At 35.5% G+C, this 21,603-nt stretch overlaps 6 protein-coding genes across 10 annotated transcripts; 2 read left to right on the top strand and 4 right to left on the bottom strand.

Annotated features, from left to right (window-relative positions):
- Positions 1 to 124: 124 nt before the first annotated feature.
- LOC107219193 (X-ray repair cross-complementing protein 6) lies at positions 125 to 7,214 on the top strand. Of its 3 annotated transcripts, none has more exons than XM_046741817.1 (11): positions 125 to 356; positions 695 to 859; positions 2,686 to 2,832; positions 2,981 to 3,152; positions 3,409 to 3,850; positions 4,090 to 4,189; positions 4,417 to 4,663; positions 4,747 to 4,908; positions 5,005 to 5,235; positions 5,332 to 5,468; positions 5,649 to 7,214. In XM_046741817.1, exons 3-11 carry the CDS (start codon positions 2,779 to 2,781, stop codon positions 5,757 to 5,759), a joined length of 1,656 nt encoding a protein of 551 aa, XP_046597773.1. In that variant the 5' UTR covers positions 125 to 356; positions 695 to 859; positions 2,686 to 2,778; the 3' UTR covers positions 5,760 to 7,214. The 3 variants fall into 3 exon arrangements, with proteins under 3 accessions (XP_046597773.1, XP_015512829.2, XP_046597772.1); XM_015657343.2 differs by lacking the exons at positions 125 to 356; positions 695 to 859 and adding an exon at positions 1,397 to 1,496 and having other exon boundaries at positions 5,649 to 5,767; positions 6,280 to 7,214; XM_046741816.1 differs by lacking the exons at positions 125 to 356; positions 695 to 859 and adding an exon at positions 1,398 to 1,496.
- Positions 6,954 to 8,705, bottom strand: LOC107219150. The gene is made up of 3 exons (XM_046741835.1): positions 8,689 to 8,705; positions 8,063 to 8,610; positions 6,954 to 7,885 (listed from the first exon to the last, which is right to left on the bottom strand). The coding sequence occupies exons 2-3, from the start codon at positions 8,554 to 8,556 to the stop codon at positions 7,081 to 7,083; spliced, it is 1,299 nt and encodes a 432-aa protein (XP_046597791.1). The 5' UTR covers positions 8,557 to 8,610; positions 8,689 to 8,705; the 3' UTR covers positions 6,954 to 7,080.
- A 1,150-nt stretch (positions 8,706 to 9,855) lies between these two features.
- On the bottom strand, positions 9,856 to 11,738 carry LOC107219159. Its single transcript, XM_015657259.2, has 2 exons — positions 11,077 to 11,738; positions 9,856 to 10,805 (listed from the first exon to the last, which is right to left on the bottom strand). The coding sequence occupies exons 1-2, from the start codon at positions 11,556 to 11,558 to the stop codon at positions 10,007 to 10,009; spliced, it is 1,281 nt and encodes a 426-aa protein (XP_015512745.2). The 5' UTR covers positions 11,559 to 11,738; the 3' UTR covers positions 9,856 to 10,006.
- A 717-nt stretch (positions 11,739 to 12,455) lies between these two features.
- LOC107219197 (alaserpin) lies at positions 12,456 to 16,584 on the bottom strand. 3 transcript variants are annotated; one of them, XM_046741839.1, is made up of 8 exons: positions 16,134 to 16,584; positions 15,497 to 15,589; positions 15,154 to 15,336; positions 14,739 to 14,949; positions 14,287 to 14,501; positions 14,024 to 14,203; positions 13,543 to 13,678; positions 12,456 to 13,362 (listed from the first exon to the last, which is right to left on the bottom strand). In XM_046741839.1, exons 2-8 carry the CDS (start codon positions 15,578 to 15,580, stop codon positions 13,205 to 13,207), a joined length of 1,167 nt encoding a protein of 388 aa, XP_046597795.1. In that variant the 5' UTR covers positions 15,581 to 15,589; positions 16,134 to 16,584; the 3' UTR covers positions 12,456 to 13,204. The 3 variants fall into 3 exon arrangements, with proteins under 3 accessions (XP_046597795.1, XP_015512835.1, XP_015512834.1); XM_015657349.2 differs by having other exon boundaries at positions 15,497 to 15,600; positions 16,134 to 16,583; XM_015657348.2 differs by lacking the exon at positions 16,134 to 16,584 and having other exon boundaries at positions 15,497 to 16,087.
- A 369-nt stretch (positions 16,585 to 16,953) lies between these two features.
- LOC124294780 lies at positions 16,954 to 18,081 on the bottom strand. Its single transcript, XM_046741853.1, has 2 exons — positions 17,795 to 18,081; positions 16,954 to 17,601 (listed from the first exon to the last, which is right to left on the bottom strand). The coding sequence occupies exons 1-2, from the start codon at positions 18,000 to 18,002 to the stop codon at positions 17,480 to 17,482; spliced, it is 330 nt and encodes a 109-aa protein (XP_046597809.1). The 5' UTR covers positions 18,003 to 18,081; the 3' UTR covers positions 16,954 to 17,479.
- A 1,664-nt stretch (positions 18,082 to 19,745) lies between these two features.
- On the top strand, positions 19,746 to 21,185 carry LOC107219161 (farnesol dehydrogenase). Its single transcript, XM_015657261.2, has 5 exons — positions 19,746 to 20,106; positions 20,228 to 20,354; positions 20,452 to 20,581; positions 20,693 to 20,842; positions 21,000 to 21,185. Exons 1-5 carry the CDS (start codon positions 19,749 to 19,751, stop codon positions 21,039 to 21,041), a joined length of 807 nt encoding a protein of 268 aa, XP_015512747.2. The 5' UTR covers positions 19,746 to 19,748; the 3' UTR covers positions 21,042 to 21,185.
- The last annotated feature ends 418 nt before the right edge of the window (positions 21,186 to 21,603 follow it).

Here is a 21,603-nt window from a genome sequence, read left to right as displayed (position 1 = left end):
TATGAATACAAGGATTTCGTATTTTACGATAAAAGTGATTTATTGTTATGATTAATTGACGTAAAGAAACGGTTTTGCATTTAAATATGCGGCCATCTTGCATTATTGCCAGACAAATGTCAACCGGCTTGCACACGTTCGAGTTGTCCGGTTGTAAATGCACAGATTTCGATTCGGTGATTTTTCGAAAATTCTTCTAACCAGTCGTCTTGGAAGTTACCCATGAATATGTTTTGTGCTTAATTATTCGACGTACAACATCTGCTAAAATATGATACTCGTCTTTTTCATATCTTCACATCACGAACAGTGTTTTGTTTTTGCTTGCGGCCGGGAAGACTTCGTAAGACGATCAGGTATTCATGTCAGTCTTACTAAAAGAAAACTATGTACATTGTCGTAATGATGCTGCCTGTTTCTGACAATCGCAGTATTTTCACCGATGCTTTGTAGTATTATTGTATTTTACACGATTATTCCAAATTCACGACCATTCCATTTTGTCCGCTGATGTATGTATACATTACTGCATGAGATGCAAGCAGTTTTGATTTTGGTATAATAAGGTTACTTAAGTATGGAATTATTCATGCTTTGTGTGAAACTTTTTTTTTTAATGTAAATAATTAATTGGTCAGTGAGTAATTTGTAAATTGCAACGCAAATATAATTATCAACTTTCTTTTTGTTTCAGAGTATATACATTGAGATAGTGATAGTGAACTCGGAGAAGAGTTAAGCATTTCAAATCAGTTGGTAGCAGCATAGTGAGACATGAAGCGGCATGGATAAGCTGTGGTTCTCTGTTGTGAGGATGACCTGGTCGAGTGAAATGACATTCTAAGGTGGTGGGCGATGGGTAAGCCTCGCATGTCGTTCATTCCTCGACACTTTGCCAGTTGACGTAATATTTCAACACTGGCAGAGTGAGCGTGACACTTTTATCCGTCTTTTTCTCTCTTACTGTCGCTTGTGTGGCATGGTGGCAACATTGAAACGATATTCATGTCTGCATATTTTAGCCTACAGTCAAATCGTTGTTATTACAGCATTGAGTAAAATATCCAAAGATTAAAATTTTTTTAAATTTTATGACTCATAGTTAGTCATAGAATTTTACTGAATTTTTCTAGTTTCAAAGACGTCAACTAATTTTGAGTGCAAGCATTGGCTGTTAAATTCAGCTTCATTAGTTGCTATACTTTGGTGCAAAGTAAAACTTTCTTCTAAATAGTAAATGCTAAGATCTTACTCTAAAACTGAAGTCCGTACGTGTCTGTATATCATTATTTTCTATGAACACAGTTTGCTTATCACAAATTTAATTCCGTAGTTCACCAAATAACTCGATTACTTGATCACTAAATTCTCTATTACTTTACACTTTAAAATCATTGTTTGAAATTTTTCTTGAAGTCAAAACTTGTAGGATGTATTCGGTAATCAATATAGGATGTGAAACTAACCTGTTTAACCGCTACAGATACAACAACAAAGTAAGTCATCAAACCACGGTATGATCGTGGATGAATGATTGTGTTGGTGAGAACAGGAAAATGTAGGCTAAATATAGGTGAACAGGTAGAAATAGCTAGAGTTTTCCGAGTAGGCAAGGAAATGCAGTGTGAGATTCATTTAGACCATATATGTATATTTGATTATCCAACAGCGTCAATCCAATAGCGCTGCACCTGAAGAGACATTACGAAGAAGAGGATCGCCGGCCGTCATGCCACCAAACCTATTTTTGCTTTGTTCTTTCTTTTTCCTTCTCTCTATCCACACTAATGATGTTTGACTTGAAAGATGGGGAATATTCCGAATTTTTTTTTTCTACTGTGTGCATGTGTTATTGAGTAAAATACAATGGTATTGTAATTTGAAATTTCAAGTATTGCCAGTGAATAAATTGAATTTTTTACACACGTTTCAAATTTGTTTTTATTCACAGGTGTGATAAAACTTTGAAATTTCACTTCACAATAGCCACAAATTTTTGCTTAAGAATCTTATGTGATATATGCACACTTTGAAGATATGTTTAATAATTTTCTTACGCCATTTACGGGTCGATGTCATACATATTCTTTCCAACGAAAGTATGATGTGAAAGATTTAGGTATATATGTTTTTTCAAGCTTCACTGTGCTCTGTTCACATGAACTTGATACCCTGCGGTTCCGAGACTGAATGAACATTTTTCCCCCCCACAATGTTTTACCCCTCTTGACACTTTCTATACATCGTGGCCGTTTTAGTTTTGATACCGGGGGTTGCGTTCCGGAATTTCCTGGCAGCGCTCTGTATGGCAGAGGCAGAACTAGTTATGAATTTGAATGCGTAAAAGAGATGAAAGATTGGCACTGGAAGTTAATTTCGTAACGCACCCCGAATCTTTGTTACCGCACAAAATGAAATCGAACTGATTGTACCAGGCCTGGACAGTCCAATAGCTGGTAACACTGCTCGAATTTGAGCTAACCTCACTGTCGAACGATTAACCTGTTGCGACTTGTTTGGATTTCGTTGATTACGTCAGCTGTCAAACTGCTGCTGCGAAGGCGGTGAACGAAGTTGTGTTCTTTTTTAAATATTTTAATAATTTCTTTTACTACGTGTTTCGTAACTACTTACTTTGTGTCGCTATTGGCGTGAAATAAAATGACGGAAGTAGACAATTTCCAGTTGCACATCGACAATCTGCCGGAATCCGAAGAATCGAAAATAAATTATTGTTCTCGAGACGGGGTTATATTCATCATCGACGCTACGAAAGAGATGTTCGAAATTGATCCGGAACATGAAAAATCGTATTTTTCGCAGTGTCTCGAGGTAAGTACGTTTATATTCAAAACAATTATTAAAATCACTTCGTAATATATATTTTGGAAATCGTCTCTGCCAGTGGAGAATGTAACTTGTCGTATTTCCTTGCTCCGAATCATCAAATCTATCCATATAAAATTATTTATTCTTGCAGGCATACAAAAATATATTGGCAGAAAAATTGTCATGGAACAAAACCGATTGGATGGGTATTATATTGATGGGTACAAATAAGTGGGACCAGGATCCAGAAATCAAACATGTTTTCACCTGGCTAACTTTCAAGGAAGTTTCTATAGATCAAATGATAAAGATCGATGAAGCTTGTGAGCAAATTATTTCATATATATTTTATAATATTTATTATTTTCTACTTATAATTTGTTTCACCGTTTATTTCATTTTATAGTAAGATAACAAAGTAAGGAACTTCATTTGGTAAAATTATTCTGTTGAATCTATGATAACTTGAATAAGATCTGAATGATAAAAACTCATCTAGTAAACATAACTCTGTTACTGTTTGAAATTCATCCAAAAATTTGCCAAAGTTGAAAAAATAATCTAAAACTATTGTTTCAGTATTAAATGTAGATAAGTTTCACGATGATGTAGGCTCCTCAACAGAATATCCACTTTATGATGCATTGTGGTATGCTACCCGATGTTTTAATGCAGTCAAAATTACAATGCCATTCCGGCATATCGTACTGCTTACACGTTCCGATAATCCGTATGCCAATGATCACATGGAAAAGCATCGTATCAGATTAAAAGCGGATGATTGTTCTAATCTGAATATACGCCTCTCAGTCGTTGGATTGGGAACGGAATGGAATCCGTCACATTTTTTTGACGAATTAGAAGTACACTCTGGGAAATTTGACAAAGCTGAAGATTACGAAAGAACATTATTGACTGATTTGGAAGAGGAAATTAAACACGCATCCAGAATTACTGCTAAACTTCAGTGGACTCTTGGAAATGGTGTCAAATTAGGAGTATCTGTCAGCACTATCACGGCGTATGTTGCATTTTATTCCTTGTTTTTCGGAAATTTCTAATTGGAAATAGTATTTCTTATGGATTTAACGACTCGGAGTTGTGATATGATTGGTGGAGAATTAAAATTTAGCATCTGTGCGTCCTTTGTATCATAAACCAGTCAATTTCTTACTCACAGTGAGCAGAAGATGTACTGTTAGTTAACTAAATCTTATGGCAAATTCGTTACCAATTAACCATTCGAGAATTTTATTACAGGAAAACAAAATTTCCCAGGCAAATACGATTGAGTAAAGTTAATAATGAGCCATTGGATGCATATTCCTATTACAGAAAAGCTGAGGCAGGTTACTCAGAGGTATGCATTATTTTATATTTTACCTAAACACGCCAAGGCATAAAATATACCCATTTAGCGGAACCATAGTTTGTAGATTATAATGTTCCGTTATTGCTGCATTATTTGAAAGTGAGATATCTTGAGTGTAGTGAATGTTTCTCTTATTAAATTCAGCACTACAGTTTATTATTTTTTTCTGCTAATTGGTGTATCAAATCTTTTTCTATAAACCTCAATATGCTTAGGACGAGGAAGATACAGACGAAAATGAAGAGTCTATCGGAGAGAAAGTAGTTCTTTCTGAAAATGTCTACAATTACCAACAGTTCGGTGGACGATCTATCAGATTTTCACTGCAAGAATCGTCGAAACTGAGTAATTCACGTGAACCAGGGATCACTTTGCTTGGTTTTAAACCGATAAGTAAATTGGATTTTTCGCATCATTTAGAAGCACCAAACTTTGTCACCTACAATGAATCGCAACTTCAAGGTAAGCAATAAAACGTTACTTGACTGGCTACTGATGCCACATTTAACAAATCCTCTTGTGATTTATCAAATTCTTAATTTCAGGTAGCAAAGCTTTGTTTGCTGCATTGCTGCAAAAGTGCGATACCAAACATGTAATGGCTATTTGTGTGGTAACATTACGTAGTCGATCACCGTCTTACTTGTATGCGTTGATACCGTCTGTCACATTGACCGGCTTTTATGCGTACAAATTACCATTCGCAGGTTTGAATTTAGTATAAATTTTTATAGCTTATTTGGTGACATATTTGACTAAATTACTTTAAAAATTAAAATTGAAATTGAAATTTTATGTTTCAGAGAATGTACGAGATTTTTCTTCAGTACTGTCCCAGTATTACTATAATGACACAGACAATAAATGTCCAATAAACAATGAAACGGTGGATCTTTGTTATAACTTTATCAAAAAAACATCCATAAAATACGATCCTGTTATGTTTAAAAATCCTAAGTTGCACACAGAATTGGCTCACATTGAATCATTGGCAATGGACAAAGATTCCTGCAAGATCCCGTTCGATACCACGAGTGAGTAAATGATAGTTATCTCGTTGACAATGACTTTTCATTCAATTTAACCACCTGCAGAATTTAAAAATTCTTACAACCTGTTCTCCATCCTAGTACCTGACAAAGAAGCTGCTAGTCATAGGTTGGGTCAATTTAGAGATCTTTTTAAAATTGAAGTGGACAGCCATGGCGAAACGAAGAATACTAATAAGAGAACATTAAATTTCGAAGAGCTTGTACAAGCTAAACAAGTAAGCAAATTATCTTTATGTAAGCTGTTGCAGTCTTTCGTGAATTTGAAACTTTGTTGGATCTAAAGTTGAAATAATTTTAACCTGTGTTTGCATATTCTGCGCACACACATTTTTCTTATCTTGGAAAACTGTTCTGTAAATTGATCGTTCCTAACAAGTATTATAACATATTTATAGGTGAAGAGTTGTACGGTAGCGGAACTGAAAGACTACCTGAAGAGCGTTGGTGAAAATCCAGTTGGTAGAAAGAACGACTTAGTAGATCGGGTGTACAGTTTATTCACTTAAATGTAAAGGTGATTACGAACATTTTTTTTCTGCTTCCTTTTTTCATTTATTTTGAAGAAATATATTTCGGCAATGATGTACAGCATTTTCAATTAAGATGTCCCTTGTATTATTTGTCATTTTTATAAAATCACATGAGCTTACTTTTGTGAGTATTCCGAGGGAGTATGCCGAAGAGACCGTATTGGCGAAACTCTTCCAAAATAGAATCGAGCGACGGTAGGGTGATAGATGAAAAATTGGAATTTTTATTTCTTATTTCTCATTGAAAGCTCCTTCATTGTTGATATGAGGGATTCGTGATATTTATTTATTAGCTTGAGAAAATAATTTTCACGTATTTCCTGGATTCTATTAATACAATATTTATGAGGTATTTTGGATTGTAGGCTTTCCTTTCGTACCTTCCTAATTGTTCTAATGCCATAACACAGTGATACATGTCTAAAATAGATTCAGGCGCCAATTTAAATCTTTCTGTCATTAGATTTTCCAGAACCACAATACTGTCTCGTTTCAGATTCTCTTTTGACCTGGCAATTTTGCTCATCGTGGCGTAAGGAACGTTTGGAAATAATTCAAAATTTCTTTGGCACAGTTGTTTCTTGAATATTGAAAAACGGTTCTATAAATGTGAATTTCGTTGCTGAATTGAATTAAATTCGAATATTGTTGCCTTTTTGTGGGATCATTGAGTATACTTTTTATAATTAACAATTAATTTTCTTCTACTAAGGTATGACTATTTTCCACCAAAATACTCATATTCAAATCGAACAAAATGGAACTGAAATTAATCACATTATTTTTCAAAGATCGGACTTCACATCTAGTAAGTTTGCAATCATTCTTCTTAGAATATTGTAAAACTTTTGGTACGATTTCAGTGCGAATATATTCCTCCATGATATACTCAGTTTAACTGGCAGGAAGGAAGTTTCGGTTTGCAGTTTTTCTCCAGTTTTACTGATAAGCGCACTCGTGTAACATAATTATAATATGTTAATAATTTGTTGTACTTAATTTGAATGCAAGTATTCCAAAAACAACTTGAATATTGTTGTCTTATGCTATGAGTCATAGCGGTCGAATTATCTTTTTAGCCTATTCATTGCAAATTGCGAATTCCTGAATAAATACAATCATTGGATGAACGAACAGTGTACACTGAGTTGGTGAAAAAATGATTTGCGATTGCAAGCTTAGAATTTTTATTATCAGATTGAAATGTTCAAAGTTGAATTTGATTACTTATGTTACAAAACAATAATTCATCATACATATAAACAGATGCATTATATAAGAACCTCACGTTTATAATTCATTCTATAATAACTTGATCCAGTGTAACAGCTGTTTCGAACATTTGAATTATCGTGTTTGTGCCGGCGTCACCTCCGACAGAATAAATCGCATTACGAAATTCAGTGCCTTTCGGGTTCGTAATTAATTCGACTAATTGTTTCATTTCTTCTTCAGTACCCATTGTGCTTGGCATAAAAGAAATTCCATAAATCAAGCCAAAGACACCGAATTGGCGAAAGTCTTCTAAAATTGAATCCAGCGATGGTAGTACCAAAGACTTCGCATTGGGATTGTTTCTTTTTGTTTCCGATATCAAAACTTCTTTCATCGTTGATACTAAAGACGCATGATACTTCTTTATCAGTTCCGTCAAAGAATTTTCACGTACTTCTTTATCCGCATTCATGTAAATAAAATATGACAAGTCGAGAGCTACTGATCCAAAACGTAGATACTGATAGTCAATTGCAATTGCGCTCGCTGGTCTTTCATTTTCATCGTATTTGAAGAGAATATTATTTCGGCAGTAATCACCGTGGCATATGACACTCAATTTGGATTTGCTACTTCTCGCTATAAGTGTTTCCATGTACTCTCTCATATTTTCTGTATGTCTTTCCAGTATTTTCATTGCTTTGTAGGTTTGCGGATTTTCTTCATATTTCGCATTGTTGAATAGTCGCGTTACACACATGGCAATAATTTGACGAACTGTGGCACCTGATTTTTCAGTCCAGGTACATTCTTTAAGTCCAGTCAGTATTTGGTCATTAAACTGTTCCGGATGCAGTTCTTTACTAATTAAAGACAGTGCGTGCCATCTGCAATAAATGACATGAAATTTTTGAAATATTTTATATTACATAAAATATCGAACGATGATTAATTATAGTAATCTTTATCTTGGTGTTCAATGATTAAGTACAATACCATACTTACAAGGTTTCTTAATTTGTTTTGCTTCCGAAAATAAATTGTAAAGATTAGTTTTCACTCACCTGCCCAGGTGTTCCAATGCGCTTACACAGTGTCCCATATCAAGAATTTTTTGCTGCGCTAATTTATACCCTTCTTTCGTCAAATTCTCAAGGATCACAATACCATCTGTCGGAGCCATATTCTCTTTCGACGTAACCTTTTTAAACACAGCGTAAGGACAATCTGGGAATAACTTGAAATCAATCAGTTTCTTGAATATTGGACAGATGGTACGGTAAAGTTGGGTTTCATTGGAGAATTGGGTCCAACTCTCCATTAGTTTTTGCCTTATGCAATCGTCCTTTATACATTTTACGAGCAGGGAGTAAGCTTCTTCTGCCAGAATTCCATCTTTTTTCACCAGGATACTCAAGTTCAAATCAAGTAAATTTGAGGAGAAACCGTGTAGATCCGATTCCAATGACTGTAGCTCAAAGTTGACAAGTTTATAATCAGTTTTTTCATAGTATGTAAAAATGTCTGGCAGCACCTCAACGCGAATGTATTCTTCCATGATGCGTTCGCTTCAACTGCACAATCACAAGTGGCTCATTATACTTAACTTGATCTGAAAAACATGTCGTTAGGACATTTTATCACACCTTAAGAATTTACATTGACTGTTTAAATAAACGTTCCAAAACACCTTTAAGAATTTTAACTGTATACACTGTATACACTTAACTGTGTACACTGTCTTTTTCGTTTTTTCTACTTTTAAAACAAAGTTCCTTGAATCGTGATAATTACTAATTACGGTTTTTGTGAATCAGAGATAAGTTACTTAATGTATGGATGAGTGTTAAAATAGTTAATGAACTTCCAAACCTTGCAAAAGGTCTTGGTTTACTTTTGACCAGAGTTTTGAGAAAGTAAACGATCTTATTGAAAATGTTTTATTACGGGATACAAAGTATCCGATGCAAATACACCTGAAAAAACATCACTTTTGCCAACTAAATGAAAAGTGAGTCATTTTTATTTTTACAAATGTACCATGAATTTTTAATTCAAGAACATAATGTAAACGTCGATCGCTTTCTCATATCCATTTTTTGTATATTTAGAGAACTTTTCAACGTACTTATTTGCGGTTTTTTGCTAATTCTGATGGTATACCAATAGGTTTTCAATACTCGAGAGTAATTATTGGGATATAATGTAAAATACTATTGTTAGATACGAATTGATTGAAAAAAATCGTGTAAATTAACGGAATAATTCATTTCCGAGAAAGTTATCGATGAATACGAATCTGTAATCGGATTTTAAAAATTGAAGTTGTCGGATCCATTATCGCGGACAAAAATTTCAAAATGAATTGAATTCGGAGAGAAAACTCTGTCCAAGGGTTCTTTGACCCGTCCTGAGGATTTACCTCAAAATAAATTTCATCTTCGGAAAGATCAAACTTTTTTTTATGCTGAGACACCTTGGGTCGTGTCTTTTTTTCAAGAACAGAAAGTGCTAAAAATTCACAGATAAAAATCCAATTTGAAAAAATTATTAAATGGATCAAATTATTTCTCGAAAATGGTAAGGCCCAGAGACATAAAACTTGCAAGATTTTCACATCTGTGAATGTGAGTGTACACTAGATTCTATAAAAAAAGTTGACTATTTTTTTTTCAAAATTCAAGTAAAAAATAATGCTGTAAAATTTTGAGCTCTTAATATCAACATAAAATAACTTTTCCGACGATGCACCTCTCAATATTAATATTAAGAGCTCGAACTTTGACAGCATTTTCTTTTAGTCATTTGAAACAATATTTTAATAACAATACGGATATAAGTGAAGTGAGAATCCATGAACTCTTAAAAGTTTTTTTATTTTCGAAATCATATACAACATTCTGAAATTGAAATGGAAAAATTTGCTTTCAAAATTTCACAGTGCGGAAAATTTAGTTTCTCCAATTGTTAGGATGCCAGAAATTGGATTTTTCTGCTCTGTGAATCTGTTATATGTTTACTTTGTGCAACGCTACAGCTATGTCAAAAATTTCAAGCACCGCATTTGTCCCAGCTTCACCTCCAATAGCCCATACAGCGTTTGAAAATTCTGCGCTCATTCTGTTGCCCGATTGACCAGCCTTATTTATGTTGACAAATTCTTCTTCGGTACCCATCATCCATGGGACAAAAAATAGTGCATAAATCAAACCGTAGGCACCGTACTGGTGATAGTCTTCTAAAATAGAGTCCAGCGATGGAAGTACGGCAGATATATCCTTGGGCCATTTATTGTATGTCAGAATTTCGCTCATCGTCGATACCAAAGATGCGTGATATTTTTTCATTAGGTCGAGGAAATATTTTTCTTGTATTTCGCGACTGGTATTCAGATAAAAGAAGTGTGACAAGTCGAAAGCTGGTGATGCGAAACGAGTCAGCTGGTAATCGACTGGAATTACGCTTATCGGTGTTTCATTTTTACCGTACTTGTAGAGCAGATTACTTTGAGCGTATTCACCGTGGCATAAAACGCTCAATTTTGACTTTCTGCTACTCATAATGAGCTTCTCCACGTATTGTAAAAGATCCTCGTTCTCCCTCTCCAGTGTCTTCATTGCTTCGTAAGTCTTTGAATTTTTTGGATAATTTGCATACTTGAAAAGTCTTTTCAAACAAATGGTTATTGTTTCACGAACTTGGACACCGGATTTCCTGCTCCAGGTAGATTCTTCAAATCCAGATAATACTTCTTGATGAAATTGTTCTGAATTTAGCTCTTTCATGGCTAAAGACAACGCGTGCCATCTGTGAAAAGTTAAATGCAAATTTTTTAATCATTGCATCTTGTTTGATACCGATAACAATGAATGTGACGCTGTTGGATTATGCGCTATGAATATGAATCTGTTTTCCCTTTGAAAGGTTGGTGAATTATAATTTCTTTCGATTGTAAAAGACAGGGGATTGTTTTGCTAAGTCTTTCTAAAAAATCGTAGATGTTTTTATAAAAATTCAATTTGAGTATTTTTTATCCACATTTTTACATGAATTAAATGTGAAAGATTCAATTTCGTACCTTCCCAATTGTTCCACTGCAACGACACAATGTTCCATACCAAGAGTTTTCCCCGGCGCCACTTTGTATCCTTGTTTTACCAAATTTTCTACGACGATGATACCATCTAGGGGGTCCAGTTTCTCTTTTGATCTCACGTCTTTGATCAGAGCGTAAGGAACGTCTGGTACGAACTTGACATTTTTTTGAAACATTAGTTTTTTGAATATTGGCACTACGACATTGTAAATGTGAGCTTCGTTGGTGAATCGTATGCGACTCTCTGATAACTTTTGTCTTTCCAAGTCGTCTACTATAGTTTTGAGTAAGAAAGAATAATCTTCATTTCCTGAAATACTTAAATTCAAACCATACAAACATGAGTTGAAACTATTTAACTCTCCTTGCAGAGATCGCAGCTCGTATTTATCAACTTTGCTATCGGTTTTGTTGTAGTACTTCAATATTTCTGGCACAACTTCAACGCGAATGTATTCCTCCATGATATTATCGTTGTTTGATACTTGACGTGCGACTGACCAAGCAACGCTTTTGGTTTGCAACTTTGTATTTAAATATCGGCAAGTATACGGTGTCCATACCTGCCGAAACCCTTCCCGCTGTTAAGAAAACAACATTACATATTCAAAAGTGTTTCCTGATAAAAGATGAAGCAACTCTTACTATATTTTGTTAACCTTGAGTATCTCGGCCGCGAGAATTGCAAAACAACTGCAATAATGTTTGTTAATTACGATCGGTGAACAAACACTGAATCATGTAATCAAAAGGGCTTCCGTTATTGGTATTTCGATTGCTTAATCGAAGTGATTTGGATTGTGACGAGGCTTAATCGAAATTAACTCTAAGCTTGATTTTAATAAAATCTCAAAAAATTAAATAACCATTACTTTGTTGAGTGGTTGAATTGTTCATCGAGCTTCACTCTGTATCAGTATCTCTTCACTGTATACATCTCTTCACTGCGTTATTTGTGCAGGTGTTCTCTGAAGTTTGGCACGTTGTGATAGTATCCGAAATAAATTCATACAATAATATTTTAGAAGACTAATGAAAACAGTTATATTGTAAACATTTTTCCAAGTTAAGTTATACCATGAGAAGCTGTTTAGACAGGTGAAAAAATGTATTCCTTCAAAATTCTTTCTCTTTCTGTGACATGTGTTACATTGAATTCTCATTTGGTCCGTGAAGTTTTTAAAATGTTCCTAATTTCGACGATGAACTATTATTCATTCAGTTTAATAAGCAATAATAATTTCTTTTTTACTCCGATTCAACTTATTGCATATTGTAATTGGAGGACGAAAGTCTTGTGAAAATTCACAATTTAATGTGGTTATAACTCCGTTTTGTAACCGAGTAATGAAAATATTTTGTATAATTACTTGTTCAAATTTTATTGTTCTACATTCTGGGATCACACAACACGCCGTTAAAACATCGAGTGTCTTTTATTTCAAACAGCTTCTTTTTCTGACACATACACAAGATCAATAAATATATTTGAATACTTTTTCGAGTTAATGATAATAACAATAATAATAATAATAACAATAATAATAATAATAATAATAATAACATCAATATTAGTAATGTTAATAATATCAATACATAGAGCAGAGATATGGAATGTATTGTCTTGATACAGAAATGTTTGTCAATCCATCTATATGATCTAATTTATTATTAAATTACTCATATGGATTTTAATTTGATAGTGAAAATGATTACGTGACATAACAATACAAATATAAAGAAAAAAGCTGTCGAACAATTGTAGGAGTTATGAATGTTTCATGATAATTATGACTGTCGTGCAAGTTTGATAAAAATAATTTCAAATACAGCAACGCAATTCATCAAATTGCATAAATACAATGTTAGATGTTTATACGTAAATACTGATTATAGATCAATAGAGTTTCGTTGTTTTTTCTGAAATTTGAGATATAAATTGTTAAATTCAAACGTAACAATATGTACAGTGAATACATATACGTAAAATACCACAGAAGGCGATAGGATTTGTAATTAGACAGTACATATACTTGAAGGCCAGCATTGTTTAACAGTAAGACCAACATTGCAATTAGCGTGTTGTCCCCTTGAGAAACAGTGAATCTGGTTACAATTCGTCTTTTGTTGGAAGCATCTGTAAATCTCTAATACTGCCAACGAATATCGGAATTTTACTCGGCTTATGTTGAATAGCGAACATGAATGGTCTGTTGACATCGAAGACTTCCGGCGGACTCGCCATTCTTCTGCATCTTATTTGAACCACTGTGGAATAAAAAATATTGTATATGTCAATAATTTTATTTGGACAATTATTGAGATAGAAGTGTTAGAAGAGTAAAATGACTGTATGGCAAAAAGTTATAATCTGATTTTTATAGCAATTTTGAAATTTCAGACTAGAATCCATTCCAGATTAATTGGCATTTAGTATAAAGTACATACAAGTAGCTGCGGCAGCTTCAGATCCCTCCTCGTTGACCTCAATAAATGCTTTCTGAAGGACGTGCCCAACCTTTAATGGGGCTTGTGAAATCCCACTCAAGTCTGCAAAATCGGTAAATACCTGCTTTATCCCCATCTGAAATGATAAGCAATAGAATTTTGTTGAATGATTTGATAAAGACAGTATGCCTAATGCGAACAAATCGAGATGATTCTCAGTGGCGCGAATAAAAAAAATTCAAAATTTTTTACAAAGTTTCTTTACCTTGTTTGCTATGTTTAATTCTTTGTCATTCAGTAATGGTGCTATAGGTTACGTAATAATAGTTATATTGCAAGAAAATTATGTCACATTCGATGCAGAAAATTTTACTATTGTGACTAAGGTGGAACAGAAATAATGAAAACAAAATAACATTGTATTGCCTAAAGGCTTTAATACCAAGACTTGAACTCTTATACCAATCAACTGCGGACTCACCTCTTGTAAAATTTCTTCAAGATTTATTGTGGATTCAACTTTGAACTTGGGTAAGAACAACTCTACTTTGCCCGATCTCCAATAAGTACTTTCAATACTTCCTCGATTGAAATTTTGTTCTAAATTCGGCAGCCCTTCAATTTCGTTCGGCAGTATAATGAGCATACTGAAGTCATCGTTCTGAAAGAAATATAATATCAATATAAAAAAATCTCTGTCAATTACGCAGTCCAAGGGCCGCTCTTTTAGTATCGATCACTCACTGAGTATGGAAGTCGAATTGCTCTGGCATTCAATTCTTCTAACTCTGCGTAAGCATACTCAGACTTTGTATACATAGTAGGAATGTGTCTTTTAGTATCTTTTGTTATATAAAATGGTCTATTCTCTGTGTATTCGGTGTTAAATTTGTTCGCCCAGTTCCCTTTGAAGTACACAGCGTTTATCATTATTATTTTAGTCCATTCATTCACTGCATCTGATGGAAAATGTGATTTTTATACAGATGTTCATGGTTTTCAATTGACGTGTACGAAGAATTGAGTTTTTCTTGATGCAGAAAATAATTGTCACGATTTTAAAACTTTTCAAGTTGACGCGTGATAACTCTTGAATATTGAAATTTCAAAGGAATGAGTTGAATATTTTCGAATTGATTCCAGTTATGTATCACCGGCGAATTCTGTATCGGAATTGAGCAACTGCATCAAATTACCAGCGGACAATAAGTTCTTGATTCTGTTGTTGGTTTGATTTTCAACCCAAGAATTTATCTGTCGAGTGGACTCCACACTGTTCTTGAAGTCAACCCTCGGTGTATCTGAATCAAAGTATTTCGAATTCATAGACAAAAATTCAGGCATCAGAGTTATACCCTCCTGAATATAAATTGCGTTTGCCAAACTGATTTCAAGCCCTGTAGCATTCTGGAAAGAAAAATGATGAAAAATATTTACTAATTTGCATAATATCGTATACTTAACTTAAAAAAACTTGGGCAAGAAAGTATGCAATTGTTATTTGTGGTGAAGGGTTTTTGACTATTGAATTGCGATGAACAGCAGTTTATGGATATAATGTTTGTTTCGTTCCTTTTGTTCTCGGATATTACGGAATTGCAAAAGAATTACATTCAACGACTGTAGAAGGGACTTGAATCCATTCTGGGTCAGAGAGTCGTCGCTGAGTAGGTAAAGAGCGCTTCTCAATTCCTCCGCAGTTTTCCCTCGTGCTCCGTACGTCAATATAGATAGAATCATGTGAGCGCTTAGCGGAGAACAGACAGTATTGCCTCCAACTTTGGGTGCAACCATCTGAAATATTGATATACATCGGTCATCATTTTTCCTCCAAATTTAGAATGCGCCAAATCGATTTGGACAATTCTTCAACAAGTTTTTGCATTTTAAGTCGGATTATTATTCCACAAAAATTACAAAGCTGAACAAATTCTGGATAAAACTATCAACTTACCGAATAAAATCTAGTGGTAAATTTATCGTTGGATTTGGACATCTGGTTAAATATATTTTCTTGGTCCTCCTCGTCAGATGCCATTTCGACGAACTGTGAAGACGCTACATTACAGAGACAGTTGGTCAATAAAAGGGTTAAAGTGACGAAACCGAGCATTGGCATTGTCATAAATGTGTATCTAATAATTATGATTGATCATTGGTCTTCTCGTGCAGCGCGTTTGTTTTGTTTCAAATATTAACAATTTCCAGGTTAGGTTAGCCCGGTTTGCTTCAAGTTATAATCACTCTGCTAATGGTCAATAAAATGGTTCAACCTATAAAACTAAGGATTGGCATTGTCATAAGAATCTATTTTATTATTTTGATTGATCATCGGCCTTCCGGCGCGACGCGTTTCTTTCTTTTTTTTTCTTCAAATATCAAGAATTTTCAGGTTAGGTCAGCTCGATTTGCTCTAAGGTGTTAGGTTAGAATCGCGTTGCTCAGTGAGGCAAGTCTGGGCTGACGGATGTCAAGATGACAGATGTCATTTTCTAAATAAGGTTACAATGCGTAAGTGTCGGAGTAAATTTCACAGATCGTAACGTTAGGTTTACGTGCTCGACACGATTTCAAGGGTGCGGTTAGATTACCTTTTTTTACGATATGCGACGATACGAATATCACAAAGCTGTCGATGATTCTTTGGAAGGATCAGACTCTAGCTGCGAGGTATCTTGATATATAAAATATTTACTGACGAGCGACGAGTCCCGGCCGCTCGAGAAATCCAAGAATTGTAACAGTAAACTTGGGACAGCGTAATAATGATGGGTTGAAGTGAACACAGGTTTATTAGGGTCGTTATAACATTTTTTTTATGCGCCAACAACGAATTATATTCTTGCAGTATAAGATTAGTCTTATGCAAAACAGTTTCCCACTCTTCGACTTACGTAACATTCGTCATAACATTTCAGCAATGCTCCGCTGTTCAATACCTACGGAAATATTCCATTTACAATGACGCACATTGCTCACGTGATATTTTCGGAATTAAGTTATGAATGGTCCGAATTTAAGGATTTATTTTCTCAGCCTGTAGGCATCACTAACAGCAGATGTCTTGATTTGAAAAATCAAGAAAATCGCATCAATGTGCCAAACAATTAGGCCGAGGAAGCTTTTTCCATTTCAAAAACATTCCAGGATCAAGCGTGATTTAGAAAATACATCAAGAGAAAAGCTTCGATTCATCTAGAGTAAAATTGAACTGGAAAAAATGTCGGTTGTGTAAATTAAATAAACTAAAACTTGCGATAATTTTAATCATCGAAATATTCATTGACAATGGTCTTTAAAACGCAAAAGACTTTGAACATCTTTATTATTATAAGGTAGGGGGGCAGTATTCTTCCAGGAATAAAAAATACACAATGAAATTAATCACACTCAAGACGATAAACGGCACCGTAAAACTGTTGGCCAGTTGCAATTTGCCGATTTTGACCAACGCGTCAATGAAATTATTGACTAGAAAAATAGGCAAAACTTGGACTAACATCGAGCAATCTTTGTCGAGGTGGGGCACTTGCAAGCCTTTGAAGAAGCCCGAAAATCCAGCCAAGTACGCGGCAAAAATTGGATCGGAAAATAAAATATTCGTCAGAAAAAATTCCAGGCTGTTGAGTGTACTCGACCCTGTAAATGCGGGCGGCTGTTGATTATCGTGCAACAGGTCAATCAAGACGTTCTTGTTATCATCTACCGTCGTAGTTTTCTCGCCATAGGCCATAAAGTTATCGGCTGCGCCGGATTTGTTGTTCTGCACAACGTAAATTGGGACAAGCTACGCGGTTTCTTGGCTGGACAGCATCTTTACGGGGTTTGTCAAAACCGTCGGTGATTTTGAAGCCGGTGTTACGAACGGACGCGGTCGATGGTTATTTTCACGGTGGTATTGCCGCCACGATAAACACTCCAGAGACGAAACATCGTGCTAATTATATCCCAAATTCTTCTGACTGAACTGTTCAGTCGCTTCCTTTTTCTGACGACCCTCGTCTAGTCGAAACGACTGACCGTCGTTGCCTGATCTCGTTATTCGTTCGGAAACTGTACCTGGATTGGAGAAAAAAAGGAAGTCCGGTCATTAAAATATTGATCAATAATTTTTGTATTATATTTTTCAGTTCTCCATTATTTCCTCAAAATTTATCAACATATGTTCACGGTCTTATCCAGTACGAAGGAACGATCAGTAAATTTACGAAAAGGTGATCGAAGAATCGAATGAGCAAAATATTATACTTGCCGTCGAGTCGGTTTCTGTTTTTATCAACTCGCGAGGCAGTGGGATCAATCTTTGCCTGGTAGGTGAGGTTCTGTGCTTCGAATTCTTCGAGGAGGTGCTTCGGGTTCGATGGTGATTCCGGAACATCGTTTTGTGTCAGGGGCCATAGGAGACAAGAATTTGCCGTAATAAGGAGTAGCACAATAATGCTTGAGATCGGTGAAGTCATATCGATTCGTATCGTAACAGATTATTCCGAGTTTTCACATAACGTAACTTCACGTAGGAAATACGCCGGCAGAATGATGCACTGCACCTGAAACTCCCATTGCTGAGTAGTAGCTGGTACACCGTGTAATTATGATGAGCCAGACTCTCGATTCCAGGTAAAAAATTTTAGCTGACATCGAGTCACATCTGTACAATACAGAGAAATAATTCTCTTTCTGAGATTATACAATACGTAAATAATCGAGGATACGGAATATTGTGAGATTATAAAAATTCGGAGAGGAAGAAAGAGAGAGCGAGAGAGAGAGAAAAGAAGATTTCGTTATAGTGTTGCAATTTTTTTTTCCCTTCCCCTCAACAATTGCGAACTATCAGATCGAACGTTTCCATGTCATGATTTTCAGAGATTCCACAAGTTCGAAGCGGTAGTTTTTATTTTGTTACGCCTGTCTATAGTATAAATATATTTATTATTTTTAGGCTGGGCAGTGCATGTATCGTAATACAATGTATAGGTACAAATTATTATAAGCTATAACATAATATACGAAGTTAGCCTTTATTCCCGGTACTTTAATATTGCTGTATACATTGGCAATTGGATAATATGTAATAATAAGTTTAAAATATGAAAAACTAATCTTATTTATTAAGAGGGAAGGCCACTGTGATGGTCGAAAAAAACGACAGATTTTTAAGAATATTTTTCACAGAGATAACTAATTATTAAAGTAATCGGATTGTTGGTATTTTATTAAGTGTATATTAAACTTGTTTTACATAAATTTTGATTACAAAATATTTAAAATTAACCAAGATATGGGCTGTTCTTTTTTTCTTCACTCATGAAATGCCGACGGATTAAAATTTCTTTCATTAACAAGACCCCTTTTTTTTTATTCTAGCCGTCATCATTCTGCATATAATAATAATAATAATAATAATAATAATAATAATAATAATAATAATAATAATAATAATAAAAAAATCAGTACAGTACAGCACAGCCGTGTGCAACGATAACTACATTTGTATCGATATTTACAAAATTTTGTTTTTATTCTGAGATAACCCTACACCGAGATATCAATCCCACAATGGAGGGGAAATTTTTAAAAATACATCCAATAGTTGAGCGTTCGGATTATCCATATGGATGAGAAAATCATCAAAAATTTGCACTTGAATATACAGGCAACGGTGAAAATGGCTATTATGATGTTATAAGCACATCACCGGAAACCGTTTTTGATCAATACACGTTGAAATTACAACCCATTTGTACACGAAACACTGCGCCTGTTGAAATAGAATCAGACGTATCGTTAATTACCAAGCTTTAACATCTTTCCACGGAAAAAAAGTAGAGAGGACTGGTAATCAACAGATAAAGAGCGTAGCATATAATCCGTATGTAGAAAATCAGAAGCTCGTATTTGATCCATATTCGTCGAAATTACAATATATTTATACACGAAGCTCTACGCATGTTGAAATAAATTTTCGACGTTCTTGTCTTGTCGTTCCGCTTCGTGGTTTTCGGCGTCTAGATCCTGCGCTCCGTAGTTTGACGGACCCAGGTCTGTCCAGGTCCTCCGTTTCGTGGTTTTTGATCTTTTGGGACCAGCGGTTCGTGGCATTCGTGCTCCAAGTTACCGGGACGATTTTTTTATCGAAAAGATAACGAAACGAGCGACGAGAGGGGTCTACGCGCTGATTGCGCAGGGGTGGAGTCTTTAGTTACATGGATATAAAGATGTGCACGCGTATCATTAATGGTAGTTCAAGTCACTCTGAAGACATGGATCGTTGGGTCGGGAAAGCTGCAATTGTGACCGGTTCCAGTGCGGGTATCGGTGAAAAAATCGCCGAAGCTCTCGTCAAGGAGGGATTGTTGGTCGTCGGACTTGCCAGGCGATTGGAGAACTTGGAAGCACTGGAAAAACGGCTCGAGGGAGCCAAGGGAAAGTTTTATCCGAAGCAGTGCGACGTTACCGACACGGAAAAATTTCAGTGCGTTTTTAAATGGGTTGATACCGAATTTGGAGGCGTCCACGTCCTCGTTAATAATGCTGGTCTTTGGACTCCCAAGCGATTCATTGGTAGGCAATGAAAATTGAGGATTTTTTTTATTTTTGACTTGTGCTAATAACTGTCAGACATCCAAGCACGTGTTTATCGCTCATTCCTTGTACCTAATTGTTTTGTCATTGTTTGATTTAGATGACGATATTGAAGGTTTTCGGAAGACACTCGAGCTCAATGTCATGGCACCTGCCGTAGGTGTGAGAGAAGCTGTGGCTTCAATGCGAAGGCGAAACGTAGTGGGTCACATTATCAACATCAACAGGTGAACGATCAATCGTGCGAGATTCATCTCTGTGAATAAAGAAGCGATGACATGCGAGTACGAAAAGAATATTAACGATGTTATTGTGTTTCCACAGCGTTGCAGGACATTGGATCCCCTTCGAGAACCCTTGCAGTCTGTGTCCAAGCGCTAAACACGCAATTACTGCCATGACGGAAACAGTGAGACGGGATCTCGTGGCTGTTGGTAGCAAGATTAAAATTACGGTGAGAAGACTTTAGTGTCAGGAAGCAATTCTTAATTGTAGTTCTTTTGTCAGGAAGACTTACCACGATTATAAAAATCGGAGCGAGGCTGGACTCATGGTATTTTTCCAGAGCATCAGTCCCGGAGTTGTCAAGACGGACATCGCTCGGGCCGCTGGTGTTCCTGACCCCGAGGGTTTGTTCAGCAAATTTCCATGTCTCAAGCCGGAAAACATAGCTGCGGCAGTTATCTACGTATTGGGCAACCCGGAACATGTTCAGGTGACGATTTAAAACGTGCTTCATCCTCGCTGCTTCTTAAATATGTATATTTTCAAGTTTCACGTTTTACGCTCTGCATAATAGTTCATTCCATCTCTGTGTTCAACAGTGTCTCACATTTTGTTTTTTAAATTTGATCAATTTTATAAACTTACAGGTTACGGAATTGACGATTCGCCCGGTCGGCGAAGCGTTGTAAGACATGGATCCATGAGTCAACTTTGAGGATATGTCTCTGTATTTCAGTTTCGTCACGAACAGAGAGAAATTTTATAAAACTACATTGTTACGCTTAGGAAATGTACAGATTTTTCCTAAAAACTATATCGCATTTCGCCTGAAATCATTTTCAACATATTCTCTACATCCCTATATCCGATACCCAATTACCTCTTCTCTATCACGTCTAGAACAAGATATATAGGCATATATGAATAGTTGATTTACGAGATGAGTATGAGACCAGTAAAAGGGGGGGGGGGGACTTAGTCGCGCTAATTCCAAAAGTTTGAAGTACCTGAAATGTGCAATCATCTATTGCTTTAGCCCGTTTGGAAATCGAATTGGGTAACTAGCAAAACCTGGCCAATTCCCGACTAGTATGGCTCTTGAGAGATATGTATAAAATTATAAACTACCGTAAAACTATTGACCAGTTGCATTTTACCGATCTTGATCAACGCGTCGATGAAATTATTGACTAGAAAAATAGGCAAAGTTTTGACTAACAAGGAGCAATCTTTGTCGAAGTGGGGAACTTG

This window comes from Neodiprion lecontei, chromosome 5 (genome assembly GCF_021901455.1).
Source record: "Neodiprion lecontei isolate iyNeoLeco1 chromosome 5, iyNeoLeco1.1, whole genome shotgun sequence".
Taxonomy (NCBI): domain Eukaryota; kingdom Metazoa; phylum Arthropoda; class Insecta; order Hymenoptera; family Diprionidae; genus Neodiprion; species Neodiprion lecontei.
The sequence above is the reverse complement of the archived record's forward strand: the minus strand, read 5'-3'. Positions and strand labels throughout refer to the sequence as shown.